Source organism: Pleurodeles waltl, chromosome 2_1 (genome assembly GCF_031143425.1).
Source record: "Pleurodeles waltl isolate 20211129_DDA chromosome 2_1, aPleWal1.hap1.20221129, whole genome shotgun sequence".
Classification (NCBI taxonomy): Eukaryota; Metazoa; Chordata; class Amphibia; order Caudata; family Salamandridae; genus Pleurodeles; species Pleurodeles waltl.
The window spans coordinates 689454391-689477520 of NC_090438.1; the positions used below are offsets into that span (position 1 = coordinate 689454391).

The 23130-nt window shown below is 44.1% G+C and overlaps 1 protein-coding gene across 5 annotated transcripts in view; it reads right to left on the reverse strand.

Annotated features, from left to right (window-relative positions):
- The window catches only part of IKZF1 (IKAROS family zinc finger 1), a 300870-nt gene that overhangs the window by 254120 nt on the left and 23620 nt on the right, over positions 1 to 23130 (reverse strand). For all 5 annotated transcript variants that reach the window (XM_069216910.1, XM_069216902.1, XM_069216894.1 and 2 more), the window contains exon 2: positions 16486 to 16539. In XM_069216910.1, the coding sequence (XP_069073011.1) occupies positions 16486 to 16539 (54 nt within the window). The remainder of the gene's footprint in view (positions 1 to 16485; positions 16540 to 23130) is intronic.

Here is a 23130-nt window from a genome sequence, read left to right on the forward strand (position 1 = left end):
TTATTGAAATAAACAAAACAAAAAATCCCTGGTGTCTAGTGGCATTTCTGCTGCCCGATCGCGATCGGGCAGCAGAAATGTTCAGAGAAGCCTGGAAGGAGAGGAAAGGCCTTTTTCCAGGCTTCTCTGACCCCCTCCACATGATCGGAGGAGAAATACTCTGCATTTCTCCTCCGATCCGGCTGATGAGGTCAGCGCACGAAAGTGCGCTGACGTCATCAGACGCCACGGGGGTTACGGGGGGGGGGGTGGAAGGGGAAGCGCACACAAGCGGTTAAAATGCCCATGCAAGTACATGAGGGTGTGGATACACTATCACAGATATGGTCTAGCTGAGCTCTACGCAAATGTGATGTTGATGATTCATAAGAGGTAGGAAAAGCCACGAAGAAAACAAGAAACCAGTTAACCCAGAGCTTTATGTCTATGTAACTCCTATACAAACATATATTTTCACTAGATGTGACTCCTACGTTCGTAACATTTTACATTTTGTCCTTTTAAAGGCTATGCCTTAGCGCTATCAATCGGGTGGAACTTGGAAGCAACAATCCATATGGGCCCTGTTGTCACTTTATGCAAGAACATTAAACATGATGTGGCAGCGTTTAAAAACATCTGCCTGGGCAGGAAGGAGACAGGCTCTTGTGACCTGCCCATCGGAGGATCACGAGAGGACTGGCCAGACTGCAACATCTGTTCGTGGTTTGTCATATAAAAATTATAAACAATATTTTTTTCTGAAACAAAGATATTCTTATGTCAACTTAAAAGCGCATTGTTAGTATTTTCTATGAATTAATAATTTATATGCAAAGTCTTCCAAAATGTGAATCTAATTAGTCCAAAGGTTAACTTTATATAGTATACTTAGCCCAACTGCATAACAGCATTCACAGAACCACCTAAAAAGCCCTCACCTCACTTAACATGTTGTGTGGTTTAACATATGTACCAACATAGGGCCCGCACAAGAAGGGTGGCAGACACATTGGACCTTATTACGACCCTGCTAGTCCAATGACCGCCAGGGTCGCTGTGGTGGTCCGACTGCCACATTACAACTGCAGTGGTAGTGACACGGTCGGACCCCCAGCACCGCCACTTTTCATTGACATGACAGTGTGGCAGTGCTGGAGGTCCTAAGCCACCAGGGCAGATCTGCAAGGGGCGCTGCCCTGGGGTTTACGACTCCCTTCTCTGCCAGTGGTTTCATTGAGGTACCACTGCCATGAAACAGCTGGCAGAGACGAGGTTCAGGGGGCCCCAGGCGGGGACCCTGCACTGCCCATGCACTTGGCATGGGCAGTGAAGGGGCCCCCCTGGCCAGCCCCGCCGCAATGTACACTGCAACAGTGAACAGTGTGACGTGTGCTGGTGCACCCTACGCACTACAACATTGCCTCAGGCTCTATTACAAGCCAGAGACAATGCTGTAGGCCGTATCCTACGGGGTCAGCAGGTGGAAGCTCTGTTTTCGCCCGCTGACTCAGCAGGAAACTCATAATGGGGCCAGCGGGCAGGCACCCGCATTGGTAACCTGCCTTTTGGGACTTCTGTGAGCAGAAAAGCCCTATGTTTTCTTTTTACATAAAGTAATTTTCATTTCTATATGGTAATCCTGCGGCCAGTCCCTGCGGCCAACCCCTTATCCGTCCAACCCCATGTTGCTCACTGGCCTTTGACCATGCGCAGGGAGAGTTAGGCGCAGATCTGCATGACCCATCTCCCCCAGCCGATTTAGGCCCCGGAGACCCCAACCCCCCAGACGCAGCAATAATATATTTATTTTTTGGGGGGAGCCACATGGCCCCCCTCCCCTGGCTGATTTTGGCTCCAGGGACTCCGTTCCCCGGGGCGTGGTGTTCATTTTTTTGGGGGGGGAGGCACGCGGCACCCCTCCCTGAGCCAATCTCTGCCCTGGGGACTCCATCACCTGGGGCCTGGCCATGTCACCTGTGTTCTGATCCAGGGCAGTCAGTCACCACCGCTGGAGACCGGAGGGGGAGCCTAGGGCCCCCACAGACCCAGCCAGCTCCCTGCCTCCTGCAAGAACCAGCATTGCTGTCACAGACAGGTAGCTGCTACACATGCAGCTCCCTGTCTTTGAGAGCAATTGTTTCCTCTGCTTCCCTGCCTGCATCTTGACATGCACGGAAACAGAGGAAACCTCCGCTTCCAGCAAGTGAGAGCTGTATGACAGCTCTCACTTGCTGGAACCGGATTGTTCACTCTGACTTGACAGATCTCATGCCAAGTCAGAGCAAACAGCTATGTCCCTGGGGTGGGCACCCCGGGACACAGCAGGAGCTGGCACTGGAGGGTGCCGGTCCCCAGGGATATCTATGGCTCTTTGAGGGGAGCCACGTGGCCCCTCTATAACTTAAACATCCCTGGGGAGGTGGTGGTCCCCAGGGCTGGGTCCCTGAAACAGACCCCCTATCTTATTTAAATTTAGCCCTAGGGAGGTGGCATTCCCTTGGGCTGTGGAAGGGTCAGACAGCCCCCACGCATCTTTTCATTACAGATTCTGCCCTCGGGAGGTGGCTGTCCCCGGGGCTGCAGAGGGGGGGCAGGCAGCCCCCCCACACATTTTATCTTGGAATGTTAAAATGTGCCACGGGAGATGGCGGTCGTCGGGACTATGGGGTGCCAGGTGCCCGCATTCAAAAATTTCAAAGTCCCCAGGACCTGGCCTACCTAGGGGCTGCATTTAAACAAGCATGGAAGACCGTGCTTCTTTTTTCAAAAACATTTTTGGCAAATCCGCTGCGCCTCCCACTGAAAATTGAAGCCGAGCCCCAATATGGTTGCCAACACTTCCTTGTTAATGTGTTGGCAACCAGTCAGATATCAGCACAAGATCGGAAGGGTTCACAGAGCCTTCACGTCTATTTATATACAAATTTGTTTTTTCTTTGATTTCTCCAAAACTACTGAACAGATTTAAACCAAATAACAGAAAGCATGATCTCTGGACCAAAATCTACCTTTTTGCCAAATTTGGTGAAATTCCATCCAGGGTTTGGGCTGCAGGCACGTCTAAAGTCTCTATCAGAATTAACACCCCCCCACACTTTTTCCTGGCCCCCTCTTGACTGATCATCACAGAAAGTTACATGCACAACAAGAACCAACTTGGTACTTTTTTAGAATATTTCATGAAGATTCGTCAAACTGCGACAAAGATATAGCCATGTCAAACACACTTTTTCTAAGGAAACTATATAACTGCCTAACTCTGTGTATAAATATATATACATATATATTATGTATATATATATATATATATATATATATATATATATATATATATATATATTGAAGATAAGCAAAGGATTAAGGGGCATCATAGAAGAAAATGGCACTTAAAACATACCATTGTAAACAAACAAAACCACTGAAATTCACTAGTGATTGTTATCTCTCAGAACTATACCGTGTGCCTTACAGTAACTATAATTACCCCCGTCATGAAAAGAGTTGTCATCAATGATGCCCTTTCAGATGTTCCACTGATGTTATCAATGATGTCATAGAACATGACCTGAGTGATGTAATATGTGTGGTAATTATCAATGCATAGTAAAGGTGCAAGTTAGTTATTTGATATAATTATAACTGGGGAATTTCACTGGTTTTGTTTATTTTGAAATGCATGTTTTAACTGACATTTTCAACTAACTCTAATCCCTTTAACCATTATTTTTTCTGTGATTTTTGTTTTTTTTAATGTAAAGTAAGAGGTGGCCAGCCCCTACACGCTACCCCCTTGGGCACCCAACCCCCTGCCACGTAGAGCCTTTGACTGTGCATGGCAGAGGGTTGGATGTGGGCCCCGGCCCTGCTCCCAGCCTCTGGCCATGTGCGGCATGGGTTTGGGTACAGGGCCTGGCCTACAGTCAGGTCCTATGCCCAACCCCCAGAGGGTGGCTACCTGTCACCACTGAGCATAGCTATGTCATGGAACAATATAAAGGGTGTCATTTTAAGTAAAACAGACCTACTGGCTTTGTCAAAAGACCAAAATATCAAAAATGACAGACCTAAAAAGACACCAATAGCTAAAATCAAATGTATATTTCATACATTCACACATAACAATGTTTAAAAATAGTGACTATTGCAAAATATTTTCAATAAAGCATTTAAATTTAAAAAATAACATTAACCATATCTTTGAGCTTTTTTCAATTTTCATGCCACAAAGTACAGCCACTGAACCAACCACAAGGGGATCTTGCACTCCAGCTGAATAGCATACAGCTCCATCTCAGAGTGCTTTAAACAAATATGGCGAGCTCTCCAGGGGTCATGGATTCAATGACCCAGGACACTTACTGTGTCATTTTCTAAGGTTGCTGGGGGGCTCCCTGTAACCCTCCCTGATATAACAAAAATGGTTGGCAGTCCCCTGTTCTGAAACCACAACCTTTTAAGCTATCTAACCACAAATATAATAATAAGAGCATGTGTTAGGGCAAGGGTTTATTTACGATTATTTATTTACATTTTTTTTACTGTAGTCTAAATAACATGAAATGCATAAACTATATGGTGCACAGCCAGTTTTTAAGAGGGTTTTGGTGCAGGTGATTTGTGCCTTAATGGGCATCATTATGTGTTGTGACTTTTCTGTGGATATAAACTCCAAGGTTTCACACAGCTCCAGATCTCTCTGAAAAACAATAAGGACTCATTTTCCCCACCCTACTTTATAAATATTTGTTTGCTTTGTGATTCTACTGCAGCATCATCCTGTTACCTGGTCCGAAAGACTGTCCAAAGGTATTGTTGAACCAACCCTGCACCCCAATTGATTTAGTATATGCGAGATTGAGCATTTTATTAGGGCATTAGAATCCTTGAGCATGTACCCCATGGCATCATTCATGTACAATTTGATAACACCCTTTTTATATCAAATTAGGAATGCCATGATATGTAGGTGGGCGCATACAATTTGTGTAATATCTTTCAAGTTTTGATGATTCTGAAAATTGGCTGGTATGCCTGTCATCACTCTCATTACCTTATGACTGCAGAATATATATATACACTCAGGAGAAACTCTGTAGTCCCAGGGACATCATCAATGTGTAAAAGCATATTATTCTTCTGTCATACTTATTTCCTCTTAAGAACAATACGTTCTTTGGCACCCGGCTGTTTTACTCATATAACAGCACTACATAGATTTTTAGGCGTAGGCTTTTCGGTGTAGTTACAACGTGCGACTCCTTGCAAATGTCTATGAGAATGATCAAAGTTACACCATTAATATCCAGAAATCAAGATTCTGTAATATGTGAGTGCAACTGACACTTTTTATCCGTCCACATATCGATTAGGTTTACAAAATTTTTAGTGTTTTGTTGGGAAAAACATGGCGTTCTGTCTTCTTATACTTGCCCTGCATAGTTGGTTTCACTTTGCATATATGGATCAGTTTCATAAACGTGGCGATCATGTTGGAGTCATATTTAAATATTTACACATCTGCTGTGTCCAGCTATTAGTGATCTATTTCATGGCTAAATAAATTTATTTGAATAACTCTTCTGAGATCTCTTCTTCTGGTCAGTGAACTGCTCTGCCTCGGTGCAGCTCCTCCATCAAGAGCAGCCCCTATCTGACTGAACTCTGACCCCGGTCAGGAGCTCGAGGCCCTCCACCACCAGCCTGCTCCTGCCTGTGCCTCATCCCCTGCTATGCTGCCCACTGGCCTTCAGCCTCTATTTCTCTGTCTTCCCCCTTTCAAGCTCTTCTGACCATTGTTTTGTGCCTTTGCGCTTTCTGCACTCTTCTCGGTCTGTTTTCCCTTTTTTCTGTACTTTTACTCTCATTTTGCTTTCTACTCGCACTCTCTCTCTTTTCTCTCTCTCTCTCTTTTCCCCAACTCTTTCTTCCCCCCTCCCCACCGCTGCTGACCCCCGGCCTCACCCCCCTTTTTCACACCATTGATCCCGCTACCCAGATGTCCTCTCCTCCTTCTTAATGGTGGCTGCTGTGCGGCCTCGCAGCTGGCACGCTGAAGGTGTGCCAAAGGCAAGCCCATCTGTGCCCGTCCGCGACCTGATCGCGACTCTCCAACAGCTCTCCTCGCACTCAACCCAGGACGCAACAACATCTGTAAGCTTGGATCACCGGCCAACACCCATGGATCCTTCAGCTGCCTCCGCTGCTGACAATTCTACACCACCACCAAGACCTTGGATCCAGGCACAACCCACCAACAACAACACTCCAACACCGAAGACCCTGAAATGCATCCTCCTCAACATTCGTTCCCCCATCTTCACAACAGGAACCTCCGTCACCTTCAGCCACACCTCTGAACCCCCATGGACAGACCATCGATGCATCCATTTCACCTTCAAAACACCCGTCGTCCCCAGACCCCAACACCAACCATCTCGCAGAAGCTGGGCAAGAATCACTGATGACCAGCTCACCACCACCCTCGCAGCATGCACCTTTCACAAATGGATCGGCAATTGTGCCAATACCATAGCCCCCCTCAAAAAGAAAAAGAACAGCACCCATGCCAAGAAAGCCAGCTGGTTCACCGCAGAGCTCAGCGAATCCAGACGCACTTGTCGACGCCTCGAGAAAATCTGGAGAAACACCAAATCCACAGAAACCCCAAGCAAATTCAGAGCCGCCACCACTGCACACCACCAACTCAACAGAAGCACCAAAAAGAAAGCAATACAAGATAGAATCTCTTCACACACGCACAACAGCAAGGAACTCTTCAGCTTTATCAAGGAGTTTGCACAACCCAACAGTGAAACAATGGACATCCCACCCTCGCAGGACCTCTGCGATAGACTTAACACTTACGTCCACCACAAAATCAAGACCATCTATGACAGCTTCCACAAGGACAACCTACGCGCAAAACCCCCTCCACCAGAACCCGACACCAATAAACCAACGATCACCAGCTGGACCCCCCTCACTACCAAAGACACACTGAAGATAAGGAAGTCCATACACTCCAGGGCCCTCAAGGACCCTTCCCCCACCACATCTTCAACAGAGCCACTGACACCATCGCCCCCAAGCTCTGCCTCAGCATCAACTGCTCCCTAGCTGACTCATCCTTCCCCAACGACTGGAAACATGCCGAGATCAACCCCCTCCTCAAGAAACCCTCTGCAGACCCCACCAACCTCAAGAACTTCAGGCCCATCTACCTGCTTCCATTCCGAGCAAAAGTCATAGAGAAAGCCATCAACAGCCAACTTGACACTTTTATCGAAGACCACAACATCCTTGATGCCTCCCAATCTGGATTCAGAAAAAACAATAGCACCGAAACAGCCCTCCTGCCCGCAACAGACGACATCCGCTCCCTGTTGGACAAGGGAGAGATGGTGGCACTCATCCTACTAGACCTCTCGATGGCCTTCAACACAGTCTCCCACCACACCCTGATACGCAGACTTCACAAAGCCGGCATCAGAAACAAAGCCCTCGACTGGATCCAATCCTTCCTCTCAGGCAGAACTCAATGAGTGAGACTCACCCCCTTCCTTAGGACCCTACTCCTACCACCTGCAGAGTTCCCCAGGTATCCTCCCTCAGCCCCATGTTGTTTAATGTCTACATGGCCCTGCTTGCCACCATTGTCAGAAGCTACGGAATCAACATCATCTCCTATGCCTACGACACCCAACTCATCCTCTCCCCTATCCAACGAACCCAACACAGCCAGACACAAGTTCAGAGAAGGCATGGGAGCAGTTGCCAACTGGATGAAAAACAGCTGCCTTCAACTCAACACGAACAAGACAGAAGAACTCATCATAGGCCCTCAACCCGACGTGTGGAACGACTCCTGGTGGCCACCCACCCTCAGAAGCCCGCCAACCCCCACGAACCAAGCCCACAACCTTGGGATCATGCTGGACTCCAAACTCAGCATGGACCGCCAAATCAACTCAGTCACATCCACCTGCTTCCGCACCCTCTGCTTCCTACGCAAGACCTTCAAGTGGATCCCCCTCGAACACAGTAAGACCGTCACACATGCCCTCATGACCAGCAGACTGGACTACGGAAACATGCTCTATGCAGGGATCAACATTAAACTCATCTGCAAACTACAGAACATACAGAACGCTGCCGCCTGACTGGTCCTCGACCTGCCTCGACACTGCCAAATCTCTCAATACCTGCGCACACTACACTGGCTTCCCATAGAGAAAAGAATCACCTTCAAGATCCTCACCCATGCACACAAAGCCCTCCACAACACTGGACCAGCCTACCTGAAGAAATGACTCAGCTTCTACGTACCCCACAGGACCCTACGATCAGCCTAGCTCTCGCTTGCAGAAGTAACCTGCATCAGGAAAACAAGATCAAGGAGTCACTCACTCACCCACCTCGCAGCCACAGCTTGGAACGCCCTTCCGCTGCACCTCAGATGAACTACCCCTCTCCTCAACTTCACAAAGGAGCTGAAGACATGGCTTTTCGATGAACCACCTCACTGATGGACGCTACACTTCCCCGCGCCTTGAGAACCTTGCAGGAGAGTAGTTGCGCTTAACAAGCACCTGATTGATTAATTGATTCTTTCAAGCATATTTCTCACTTTCATAATATTGAATATAACCTGCACAAGAGTAATAGAAAAACCTTGTGTGAACTTAATTTTTTGGATTTATTAACGTTTGAGAACTTAACACAATCATTCTTTAATACTATCCATTTTAAAGGTAGTATTAAGGATCATATTACTTACTCGCCCGTCTTCCTGCCGCAGTCCTTAGGAAGCGAGCAGACTCTCTGTTCCACATAATATTGCCTAGCCAAATTAAAAAAGTTCCTCGAAGATGGCCGTCATATCCCATCATGCAGAAAAAGGAGGAATTTGATATGATCACTTCCTTTTTGTGAATTAGGGTCTACTATCTACCCGATATAAGTGACTTTCTATTAATGTGCTTATTGGTTAGAATATATGTTTTTCCCTTAAAGAATCTTACTCCAGTAGTCTCTGTACTTGTATAGTTAAACTACCCTTTGGAGCAAATGAGGACTGAGAGCAACACTTTCCATCCAGAGCGTTTGAGCGCTTGTTTCTTTAATATTCATCCCAATAGTATTAAGCCACTCTTAAAGCATCAAGTGTTTTACTGTTTCCCCTTGGATAAAACATGTCGGTTGGACTGAGTAGCGAAACCTCCTGACTTCAAGATGGAGGCTTAGACAACTGTTCATAAGCTGCATGGCTTTGGTCCCTTCCTAACTAGAACAAGCAGGAAGGCGTGCTGTCCCGGCTTTGGTCTTGCTCCAGTTTGGCGTGCTGCAAGCAGAGAAACATTGAGCAAATTAAATATGAAGTGGAGGCTGCCTATGGGGCTCCAAAGGATGCTGGACCTTCTCCACTAAAGATACCAAGACTTCAGCATGAGGAAATTTCCTTGGGGGACCGACCCTGATGAGATAGACAAAAGTAGTCATTTTGTACAAGGGGCTGAGCTTGCAGAACTTCATCAGCAGCTGAGGGACAATTTGGGGGACTCTCTGTCTGTTTTGGGGGAAGGGGAGAAAGAGGATTTTTTTTTACCCAATATTTACGCCCTGATCTAGAATCATTGCCATTACATAGTAAACTTTGCAGGGTACTCACACACGAGTGGGAGGACATTACCAAAGCAGCTCTCCACAAATTCCTGTTTAAACATTATCCTTTATAAGGATTTTCAGAGGAATTTCCACCCAAGTTGAAGGTGGACTATCTCATCTCAAGGTACGGTAGTCTCAAAGGATGCATTAACTTTTGATAAAGTGGATAGAAAGGTGGAAGTTAAACGAGCCTATTCTGCTGTAAACGGCCAATGCTTGTAGAACTCACATAATTCAATCTCTTTTAAAGGAGTTTGAGATGCTGGTGTGTAGAATGCAAGAGGGATTGGATAGCTCTTCTCTGTTGGCAATGATGGAGTTAGAAGTCTAATTTATAGCAGCTGTTTCTTTTGGTAATGTACATGCCTCAATAGCAGCTTCAGAAGCAGTGATGGCAGAGCATCACCATATTTGGATGCACTTATGAAAAGCTGATGCTATGCACAGTTAAGTGCTCATGAGGCTCCCATTTGAAGGATCCAAGACCTTTGGACACCAAGTTGAAAAGATGTTGAAAACATCAGTTGAAAATAAAAAAATGATAGCCCCCGTTTTTCATTCCTGAAAGACAGACACATTGCTATTGCAGGGATTTTGGGCCTTGGACCTTATAAAGGCAGTAATCAGCTCTTTCAGCGTACAGGTCAAGGCTGGGGGGAGCTGCTAGAGATGAGTCCTGGTACCAGCCCCAAACATCTCCAACACCCATTCCTCCAAAATCATGATGGCTCTGGGCTTCTAGAAGAAGGCCATCACCTTTTTTCTATCACAAGTGGCAGCATTCAGTTTCAGATGCCTGGTTACTTCAAGTAATATCAGAGGACTATCAAAAATAATTTTAAAGCTTCCCAGATAGTGTCTTTCCCCAAACCCGTCTACCAAGAAAAGCAGTACATCACCAAGCCCTTCTCAACTGAGTCGGGAGAAATCAGCAATCTCTCTAACTGTTCCAACCAACAAGAGTTATCTGGGATTTTCTTCCATTCTCTTTCTGGTGAAATTAACAATTTCTCCTGTTACAGTCAACAAGTGGTAGCTGAGTCTTTATTCCATTTTCTTTAGGGTGGACTTTCGACCAGTGTTGGACCTCAAAGGAGTGAACCGCTGCACACCTCACAAACCATTCTAGACAGTAATAGTGCAAAACATCCTGCAACTAATCAATCAAGGAAACTTTATTGCATCCTCATATATGCTTGCTACTGACCTTCACATCCCTATCCACAAGGCCCACCAGACATTTCTCTGCTTTGTGGTGGAGGTAAATCATTAATAATTCTGAGTATTCCAGTTCAGACTCTCTTCAGCGCCAAGGGCTTTTTAACCAAACTCTTGGCTCCGTTGGTGAGTATTTTGCATTCCAGTGGGAATCAAGTCTGCTCCTACCTTGATGACTGTCTAACTGCTTTTCCATCTTTTATTAAGGCAGAAGAGAAACCTTCTGATCAGAAATGTTTTCCTAGTCTTCAGCCATCACAAATACTACAGTTCATCAGGGCTCTGTTTTAAACAGCAAAGAGGAAGACCAAGCTGACATCTCATCTGTCCCTTCTACTCTCAGGATCCCAAGATTCAGCAAGACTCTGGCTGAGAAGTCAAGGCGAGATGGCCTCGAAGTTAGTGATTCTTCTCTGGTGCCACTTCCATCGTTATCCTTTAGTACCCCATCTTCTCTATCATTAAGACCCTGTGCTTTAGAATTATGAAGCAATAGTACCTGTCCCTCCAGACATTCACCTGGATCTCCAGTAGTTGCTAACTTCAAAGAATCTGAACAATGGGCCTCTATTTAATTCCTCCTTCTGTCACAGTTCTCACAACAGATGTCAGCAGCATTGGGTGGGAGGAGGTATGGGAAGGTTCACAAGCAAGCCCAGAATAAATAGAGCAGTCTAGAGAGTTTCCAGATGGTCACCTGGAGGGAACTGGCTGTGGTATAGAACCTTCCTTTCTGGCTCTTCAACTTCCTTCACAATCGCTTTGCATGTATTCAGACAGACAATCAAGTGGCAAGAGAATACATCAATCACCAGGGGGGAATACAGATACTACTCTATCTCCTTTCTTGGAACTTATGCCTGTGGCCTGAGAGGAATCTCCTTTCTTTCTTGACAGCATATCTCTTGGGGATCGAGAATAGGCCAGTGGAGTTGGAGGTTCTCCTCCTTAATCTGTGTTTCTCATCCCCTCTGTTTCAGCAAATTATCTTCAGATTTGGTCAGCTGGATTTATTTGCCAAGGAGGAGAATGCCTTGTTCTAGCATCTAGGCATCAAAACCTGAGAAACAGATACCATTTCCATTCCTTGGCCTCACTGCCTCTATTAAGGTTTTGTTCATTTCACCCTCATCCCCAGAGCTCGGAGAAAGATCCTGGAAGATCAGTCAGAGGTCCTACTTGTGATACCATAGTGGCCCAGGAGACCATATTTTCCTCTGTTTTTTTAAATGGAGAATTCTCCCCATTGGTAATTTCCTATTCACCCATCCACATTCAAGATTCCTCTTCTGAAGTCAGACTTCCTCAAACATCCGAGACTGGGGGTTTGACTCTTGAAAGGTTAATACTCTTGATCCAGCGCTGCTCAGTGGAGGTGGCTGAAAGTTTCCACCTGTCAAGGAAACCATCTACCCCAAAAGCTTGTGCACATGACTGGCAGAATTTTGAAGCATGGTGCAAAGATAGAGTCTTATCTCCAGACTGTTGTGATCCCTATAAAACCCTGGATTTTTTAAGACACGGATTGCGGTTGAGGTTAGAAGTTTCCATTAACCAAGCCAGTGGGTGTCGATTAAAGCTTTCCTAGATGCTGGGTTTGCCACCATTCTCTGCTGACCTCTTAGCTTCTGAGAAGCTTTTTTGTTATAAAGACTTGTTATCATCATTCTGACCCTTCCAAAGATCTGCCATTAGTTCTTCATGCCTTATTTGCTAACCCTTTTGAGCCATTACAATTAGCAGAACTTGACTAAAGTCGTTTTTTTGGTTTCTACATGTTCAGATTGGGGAAGTGGAGAAATTGAAAAAGGAGCTTTGCTCTCTTCTCCACTTTTTTGAGACTTTCTAATGACAAAATCATTCTTAGGCCTAGTATTTTTGTCCTCCCCAAAGTCCCATTGAGATTCCATTTTGAGGATGATATTGTTTTGTAAGATTTTTATCCCCTCTTCCTTGAAGGAGGAGAAGCTCTGAATAGTAGATTTGGAGAAAGCAATTTCCATATATGTAGACAGGACCAATTCCTTCCATAGAATGGATTACCTGTTAAGCAGCTTCGGTCTGACAGGTAGAAGCCTTTCTCCCATGATATCCACCCTATCTAGATTGGTAAAACTGGTGATCATTAAATCTGATGACACATCCAAGGTAGATCAACCCTTGGCCATCCAAAGTAAATCAATAAAGGGTATGGCCTCAACTTGAGCAATGTTTAAGGAGGCATGCTGAAGAGACATTTTAAAACTTCCCCATAGGCCTCTCCACATACTTTCATATTGCATTATCAACTTCAGATGAGTGCTGGAGCATCTACAGTAGCTAGAGCTCATGTTTTGTCTTCTGTTCATAACCTTTGATTTGTGCTAAATCCTTCAATAGACTTGTGCTGTTAAGTTATTTTTGTTTATGAGTGAATAAAATGATCGATCCGCTTGTGCTTGGATAATAGATTACTTCGTAAAGACTGTGGCAGGAAGACAGAAGAGGAGGTAATGATCCGGTTACTTACCTGTAACCTTCAATACTTCAAGCTCAGGTCTTCCTGTAGCAAGATTGAGCCACTCCGGTCTCCCATGTTTAGTGTTGTTGATCTTTTCTTTCTTTTTATTTATTTATTTATTTATTTATTTATGTGGAATATTTTATTGACATTTAAAAATTATAAAATGTTACAGGAGATACAACATTGAGATGTAACAAAGGGTTTCAGTAATCCTACAATTTCCAACAATGCTAACAATATGAAATAAACTGTCAGCACTGAGGCAATTCCATATACAATATCACATGCCAGGAAATGTAATGAAGTGTTACAAAACAATTAAAAAAAAGATTTTAGAAGAAAAGTAACCCCCCACCCCAGGACTCAATTAGCACCATCAGCTGTAGCACCCTATCTTTTTGTTCTAATACCAGGGCATTAAGAAGGCATTTCTCAACCTCACTAGCAATTCAACCATGAAATTTCAATGCTCAAGCATTCCAGTCATCTTATTCGTGAGACAACAGGGCTAGGAGTCTCATCCCCAGACGCGTCCTCTGTGGTAGGGAAAATATTAGTGTTATCAGCAGTCAAGTCCAGAACAGTGGCTCCCTATATATCACTTTATCATCATGCCTCACCTTCTTCATATGGTTTTGTTCTGCCCGGCCTATTCCATGATGTCTTTCAGCCATTCGGCCGTCAAGGAACTTGAGGGCTCAGCCATTGAATGGCTACTGTCCGCTTGGCCAGCATTAGCCCTAGTATTACAAATTGCCTGCTAAGTTTACGTTCCTTTCAGTGTGTGGACCATTCCCATTAAAAAATACCTGAACTCTCTCTGGATCGTTCAGCCCATAGCCCTATGCAAATGTTGCTAAAACTCATGTCAATAGGGTATGATTTGCAGAAATCCCCACACGACATGGAAAAAGTCCAGTGGTCTGTGTCCGCAGGACACAAAGCCGGAGTTCCTGGATGAGTATACAGCATGTAGGCATTTGGGGTAGAAGCATGCAATATTTATTATGCTATAAGTTTAAACCATGAGTAAACAGAGACCTCCCATAACCCTCTAAGTATCTTAGACCATTCTATAGTTGTGATGCGAAATTCACAGATCTGACACCACCTGTCCTGTATCTTTAGGGACTGTCACGACCTTTCTGTATGTTGAGCATGGTATAAATATGTGATGAGTCTCAGATCCCGGTCACCAGCGTGACAAGTGTCTGTGTGGGCTCCGGGGCCTCAGGGAACACCAGCAATATGTCATGTGCCATGTCTGCAATCTTGGCATATTGAAGAAACTGCCCACTTCCTAGGCCAAATCTGTTGATTTCATTGTGTAGCGTAAGGAATTGGTGCACCAGTTATAGATCACCCAAAGTATCACAACCCTCCTCTCGCCAGCGGTCTATGCCATTGACTGCTCTGTTTGTACAAATGGCTGGATTTTCCATATCTCCAGTTACAGTGCATATGGGATTCTATGAAGTCCTCCTCGCACTGCAGTTCATAGAGTCCGCATAACAAATGTAGGGCCAGATGTACCAAAGGATTTTACCCATTCTGTGTCTATGGGAAAAAGCTTTCGTACATATGGCCCGTAATCCGAGATAATGCATCTTAAGGTCTGGCACATCCAAACCACTCTTACCCCATTCAAAATAAATTCATTTTCATTATAAAAAATATATATTTTTAAAGCATACTTCATATTTTATGTATTAATTAATTATATGTAATATTATTCTATTCTTTTATCGATATTTTCTACTTTAATTCGGTGTTCAGAATTTATGTTAATTTTAGTGCTTATTTTATAAGTTGCTATATTGTAATCAATATTTGTGGTTTAGATTTTTTTTCAGTTTAGATATTTTGTAGGATATTGTGTAGGATAATAATCTGGAATCAATATTTGTTATTATTTTAGCTCAAAGCACAGGGATCACAATACTTTGGTTGTCATTTTTTTTTACCTCAATATTTGGATGCTCAATGTTTTTGTAGTCAATATTCAGGACTATAATCATCTTTTTATTCATTTTATTCATCTATGGTGTAAGGCATAGTATTGCAACATAGGTGCACATATTGGAAAGCACTATTCTCTGTGATGCTACAATGGATTTTTGCACCGGCATCTCTGTTCCCTCAAACAAAAATGAGCCCAATTCACAGGGAAACTCATGCACACAGGCATTCTCAGCCACAAACATTCGTGTATGACTGAAAGTACCTTCGTTTATTGCAGGAGTTCACCAAAGGATTCATGACTAGTGCAAATGTTTTACTACGCTAGATTGCTCCACCATGAGTACGGAGAAATGTATAATAATAAATCCCATGAAAGGGGTGTGAAGTGAGCAGAATTTACAATTGTTGCCCTTCGATGTTTGGGAAAGTCCATAAACTCATATGTTTCTTTGCTTGGAAGTTTACTACAATTAAGAATTAGAGTAACGCCCCTTCCAGGATGTGAAGGGACACGAATCACCTCCCATTATGGTGGTGTTGTAGATTAAAGGCTTTCTCCATGGAGAAAAAAAAATCCATGTTGAGAAAAATAAAAGCCCAGAGATTATGTTACATCACATTCCCAGTAGTATGCTGGGAAATCCGTACTTGTACACAATTCCTGGTGTAGAACTAAGAATGTATGTGAATTGCAAAACATAATATTTATATACCTGTACACAGGTACACTTAAATGTGTGCAGATTTACCACTTTTTGTTGTGAATCAGCCTCAAAGATTTTGTTGTAGGGAGGTGCAGTTTACGCTTGTAATACTTGTGACTTACTATTGAGTTCGAGGAGTAATCTAGGGGTAATATGCTTAATCCTGGAATTTAAAAGTCAGGAGATCTGCCAGATAGATGTGTGTCTGTGTTTGTGTATGTGTGTGTGTGTGTGTTTGTGTGTGAGTACATGTGAGCATGTGTTTGTTCGGGACTTGTGTGCATGTTTTGTGCGTGTCCCAAGTGTGCTTGTGCATGCACAAGTGAACATGTGTAGGTTCGTGTACATAGTGTGTATAGGTGTGTGAGTATATATACATGTATGTGAATTGAATCGGGTGATGCTGTGCTTCTCTGCTTTTCTTTTTCTCCTCATCCTATGACCATTTCTCACCTGAAACCTGGGACATGTCTTGTGCCTCGTCTGCATCCATCTTCCTCAGGTTATCTAAGGAGGAAAGAGAAGCAGGAGTACAGCTCAGTCATCGCAATTCTAAAGATAACCAGAAAATACATTTGCTGTTGAAGCCTGAGATTCACTGGCAAACATCATACACGCTCTTCTTTCTTTCCTTCCTTCACATTTTCCAGGGTAACAGACGGACACAGACCTTGATCCCAGTCTCTCACAAACAGCAGTACAAAGATTCATCATTGCAAGCGTACGAGGACCAAATTTGTTATTTATTGTTAATTTCCTACTGCATAATAACCCAAAATGCAAACTGACTGCAACAAAATTAAGCAGAAAATTAAATGGCCCTGGGTCATTGTAGGCACAGAATTCATTCTCCTGGCTGATCCATAGTTATGTTCTTTCTAATTTACTGAGCATGCATCGATGAACCTTGAGTCAGCTTGGTGACACGCGTACAATCAGCAATCAAAAAAACGAAGCAATTTGCCGAAGAATGTCTCATTTACCCAAAGCAGGGCTGCATATCTGAGCAGCCCCCGCCTCTGGCTCCATCAATAATGAATACACCTCGAGCTGTGGCAGATGGGCCCAGCAGCGGCTTCTGTGCACGGCCTCGCCGCCACTGTAGTAGTCCGGCCCTCAGACCGCCTTTGCTCCTCTCTATGCAGACAGAAGTGAAGCTCCCTAAAATAGCGAACGAAGCCCAGGAGAGAAAGGGAACCCAGACCTTCCTGTTTCGCTGACAGATGGCTCCACAGATTTGGAACAAATTGTGGGAAGCGGCTACACTTCTGTTGCGACACGTAATGTTCCGGAGAGCGCAGTAAGTTGCGAGTGACCGCAAGCACCAGGGAGAAGAACGCGGAGGGTCAGTGGGCTAGAAGTAAAGTTAAAGTTTTCGCGTGGAGCCCAGGCCCACCAGCCAGAAGTCTCAGGTGCCTGGCAGACAGCTGCTTGCTCCTTCTGAGCGGAAGCCTCGGCTGCAGCAGGTAGTCCCACAACAGCCCGATGTTAAACTTTACTGTAATTCGGACAACCCAGGTGACCTCCAAGAAAAGTTCTGAAAAGTTTCTTGCTTTTTGTTCGCGGAGTGAAAATAGCCATTATATGCTTCAGCACTGTGAGTCCGCTGGTAAATTAAATTCTCCGTGCCATTCAAATAAAGGGGGTCTGTAACAGACAATTGTTCTTGAAGCTGCTCATTATAAAGCCTAGCAACCACCCCTTTTTTGTTTTTCTAAGTTAGACTTCTTACATCTAGCAGGCATATTTCACATGATCGCTCAACTTCACTGAGAAGGCTCAACAAAGTTGGCACTGGCCTGGGAACGCTTGTATTCTCTAAAAAAACAACTGGCCTAGCAGTTTCGACTGAACTGTATGCATTATAGCAGGACCTAGTCTGATTTGCATATGGCTGGTCTCTTGATGGAGTGACACAGGGGGCAAAAAAACGATGGCCTGGAATTCAACCTGAGTGATTATCAATGTCTGAGATTATTCCATATATTACACCTATCACCTTTTTGTATTTTTACATTGAACAAGCATGACATCACTTAAGCTGACAACAAAATGGGACAAAATGTGGCTGTAGTACTTCAACTTTCGTACTGCGCCCCACACTATAACTCATAAAAATGTTGGTACCACCTGTTACTCATGAATCATCACTGCCTGCAAAGCAGGTCAGTCTCGACGACTCTCAGACAGTGTAAAAAATGCCTTTGACTGTTGAACACCTCTAAGAGATTTATGTATGAGGCCAACCTAAGCACATTTAAACAAGCATTTGCAATGCAACGGGCCTTGAGTTTGCTCGAGTTAGAGTTATTAGCCTTGTAAATTCCTAACAGGACTTTTCTTGCCGCATAAATTGAAAATGAAAAGTAAAACAGTTGACATAGGAGAGCCGATTCAAAGCGCCAGGTCCGTCATGATCATGAGTGCGAAGGAGAGACACAAAAGGAAAAAGAACTTCACGCGTAGTCAAAAGTATTGGCAAAAGTGCAATTATCCATGTAACAGGGTCGACAGCCAAGTCAGTAACAAAACTGCCACAAGGAGGGACAAATGTAAAGCATTTACCAATGTCATCAAGTGATTTTTGAAAGGCAATCCCATGAACAAGTGATAGTGGTGGGTGTGCGGTGGGCATGGTTAAAAGGCCACAGAGATTACAGCACATCAGAAAAGCAGAATGTAATTCTTCTGAGCTAATGCATAGAATAATTGAAGGTAGAAGGCAGGAGTTATTCAAAAATATTACCTACACACAGGAGCATGATGAATCCCACCTCTCAACTTTAGTAGCTTGAACAGGGGTGGGTGTCACTGGGCCGACATACATGCTTTAATATGGTGACAGTGATTTTTATTGGAGATACTGGTCCGAAAAGCAAGATAGAGCAGTGGGAGCATGAACTAATGAAACAACAGAGCACAAAAAGAAAGAAGGAAGGAAGGGATGAATGAAGAGATAGATGAATGGAAAGATCAGTGAATGGATGGGTGGAAAGAGAATTGGTGGATAGAAAGGTGGCTGATGGGATGAAGGGATGGGTGGGTGGATTAGAGGTGGCTGACTGAGTAAAGCAATGGAGAGAATGATGAAATCATGAAAGACGGACGGACTCAAGTAAGGATGATGGATCAATAGAGGGTCCTTAGGGTAACAGGTGGGAGAGAGAAATAAGGATGAGAAGGAGTTGAGAGGAGCAAATGAAAGAAGAATAGATGTCTAGAATTAAGACTGGATTGTGGGTCGAAGGAGAGAATGATGGATGGATAGGATTGATGGTTGCACGATGGGGATGTTATATGATGGATGGATCGATGGGTAAGTGAGTGGGTGGGTGAGTTGATTGGATATATGCATGGGCAAACACTGAGAATGCAGATGTAAAAGGCACTATTTGGGTGCAGTGTTTTTAGGATTTCCTTGAGGAAGGGAACAAATAAGTGCTTGGGCTTGCTCGTCTCACTCAGTGTCATTAAGGCAAAGTTTCAAAGTGAGGGTTATTTTATTTTTCAGGCTACTCCCTTGCCCTCATATCACATCTATGCCTCTGTGGTTGGTAAATTTACTTGCAAGGGGACGGAGAGGGTCTATGTGGTTTGCTTGTTATCAATGAAAATTAACATGCTTTAATTGACTGTTACAATTGATATTTCTGCCTCTGCAACAATTTGTTGTGTCTTGTATGGAAGTGGGATTCAAAAGCTTTCTGTGTCACCAAATAGCTGCCTTTAGTTACTACTTCCTGTTAAAAAGAAAAAAGGAATGAAGACAGTTTATGACAGAAAGGTAAAGCGGGACCTCCAGGGGTGGCTCCTCCATAAGGGCAGAGGAGCGTCAACCCCTGCCAGCAGCAGCAGCTGCAAAACCTTTCAAAGAAAAGGATAATAAACTATAATTATTTCCTTTACTTTGAAAGGGGTGGGGCCATGGGGATGACGTGCACTAAGGGGAGTGCACAGCACTCCCTCTCACTGCGCATGTATGTTTGGCCTGCAGTCTCTGGCCAGCCAAACACACATGCGCACAGGGCTCTCTACAGCCCAGCAACACAGTTGCTGGGCTGGAGAGAGCCTGCACAGGCTCCCAGTCTGCCTGGGAGTGCCCAGCCAGGGCGCTCACAGCCAATCCTGGTGCTGCTTTGAGCAGCGTCAGGATTGGCCAAAGGGCAGGCTGGAAGCCTGTGCCTGCGTGCAGCGATAACGCAGGAGAAAGGTGCAGTACGCGGCAGAGGAGGTAAGTTTAAATTTTTTTTATTTCAATAAATTTAAATGTATTAATCCCCCCCCACGCACCGCCCCACCCCAGGAATCTCTGAGAGCAGTGACTGGAGACCTCACTCTGATAAAGTGAGAGCAAGTAAGAAATAGGCTATAAGAGAGGAAGATAGGTGGTGAGAGATAACAACTAAAGAAAAGGCTAGCGAAAGACATCGGAAAGGAGAATGAGGGAAAGTGAGCAGGAAAGAGAGAGTAAAAGGTGTGTAAAAAGAAGAGGGAGACATAGCTAGGAAGATAGTCGTTCATGAAAAGAGAGAGGAGAGAAGGGTTAGAGTATGTTTGTGTGAGAGGGAGAATATAACAAATAGAAACAGATTTTAAGAATGCAGAAAAAAACAGAAAGAGAGAGGCAGATAGAACTGAAAATGAAATTGAGATGTACAGACACACTTGTGAGTAAAACCAAATCAACTGCACTTTAGGGAACTTCTACTTTTCATTGAGTCCTCTTAGTGTCAATATTGAAATGCAGCTCAGTTACAAACTACTGATAGTGCAAACAATTTCAATAGGCATCTCCCCAAATCCTCTTTGTAACCCTTGGTGTCACTCCAAGACCACCAGTTTCCCCCAAGTAAATTTCTGAATATACCCTTATTCAGCCTAAACAATGTACCTTAATCAAGGCCTGCTTTAGGGGAATGAGACTGGTGCTGCCTCACTGGGCGCTGACCTGGGTGGAGGAGTCCTGACCTCAGAGGGGCCTATGTTTAGCAACAACTTAAAATTTAAAAACAATTGCTGCAGAGTTCCTTTTGCCTACAACCTTCAGGCATGAATGCAAATGTGAAGATAACTCTTGTGATTAATGTACCTGCTACGATATGGAGTTTTATCTAGTGGCAGTATTGACTTGCCATAAAGTGGCAGAGAGAGGTGATATGCCTGCTGCAGAGAACACTGACTGTGCAGATCACAGATCTGTATTTTATGTGGATAAAGTAGATTACTGCTTTTGTCACAGAGGTTTTTTTGTTGTTGCCGCAGTTCATTCGATACAACTCTAATATAGAAAGTGACTGTAATGGAATATCATCAAAGAGCTGCATGCCAACTGCATAAAATTGGTTAGGACGTTATGTTTTTTTTCCCCTAGTCTTTGATTTTCTATTCCAAATGTTGCAAAAAAGAGTTAATTTGGGTAAATATGCATTCAGGTTGGTAAAGCCAGCCTTTACCAATGTTTTAAAACAAATGAAGTGTATGTCAGAGAGGGGCTATGGTGAGATGAGTCGCACTTTCGTTTTTTGATAGTGAGGGAAACCGAGGAGTAGGTCAATGGGACTGGGCACCAAAAATGATCATCACACTAAAGCCAGCCCTGACAACCCACGTATATAATTCAACCAAGTGCTCTATATTGCACACATTAGGTATCAATGTATTATTGAACCTTTCGTAAAGCACCCATGGTCTAGGTCAATCACCGGATGGTGCTAGAAAGCTGCATTTAGTTAGACAGTGTGCAGTGAACTTGAGACAAATGAAAAGGTATTCCACAGAAAATTTAAGTCGAATGGAAAGGCATTCCACACCAGTCACAAATTCAAGATTTTCTGAATATTGGACTTTACAGTTCAAGAATGCCAGGAAACCCAGTGTTCAACTTAAGTTCTACAGGTGAAATCTGTTGCTAAAAAACAGGAGCCCTGCTTTAAAAAAAAGTTGATGTGAGAAGCATAGAAAGCAAATACAAGTCAATGAGATAATCTGAGAGCTAGTGTCTTCTGCCATGTAGGCGACACAGGGGATAGGCAGGAAGCACAAGACCCTGTCCAGTCATGTAGCCCAGGTAAGGTAGGATTCAATGAGGATTTTAATACCCCAGTGTAGCTGTTCAAAGTTAAGAAACTTCACCCTTAGTGAAGGAGGTCAAATTTACCAATTCCCCAAGGTGAAGTTCAGTGTCCCTGCTCACCTCTGATGAAGATTGCTTGTTCAAGGATTACCATCGAAGGTGTTCCATCCTGAAGCAGGAAATAGTGCCAACCTGCAGAATTGCTTATCAGGTAAGAGAAGCCAGGAAACAGCTTTGGAGACAGCAGGTAGTGCAGGAGGTTTACAGGACAGGGCCAAAGCTGTCAGATATGGTGTCACCAGGGATGTGGGCACAGATGAAGGTCAGCAAGGGTCAATTGAGTAGCCTTAAGGAGTTGGGAGGAGTTTGGGTCCTCGGACTTTGCCTAGAGAAGCTGTCTCTAAGCGTGGGATGCTAGGTAACTGACAAGTGGTGTCAGTCCACACTTTGCATTGAGCAACCCATTGCGTGAAATAACTATTTTCTACTTATGCAGAGGAACACTGGAACTGTAACTTTTTTAAGTTGAGGAGGTTTGCACTTCACTTAAAAAAGCTGCAAAATTGTGTAGTTGGGTGGCTTTGCAACTTGCACAACCCTAAACCCAGAGTTGAAAAGTCTAACAGGACCACAGCAGGTGCATTCTGTGGAAAAATAAGGTAGGCAAAAAATCACTTTCAACTGAAAAAAATATAAAACCTTGATTTAACCACAACAAGATCTGATCACTAAAATGTTTAGGTTTCGAGTTATTCGGAGGAAAGAAGAGTCAAATGGAATGATGGATGGATGGCTTGATCAATGATGGATAGATGGGTGGATGGATGATTTGTTGACTGTGCTGGTGAGTGCACAAACGAACGAGCAAGGACAGATATACATGAGCTGCTGAATGGATTGTTGGGTGGTGGGTGATGAATGCATTGTTATTGATACAGAGCAGGATAGATCAATGAATAGTTGTAAGTGAGCATAGACTGATTGATAGACTAATGTGTTTTTGTGTGTGGATGTTTGAATGCAGC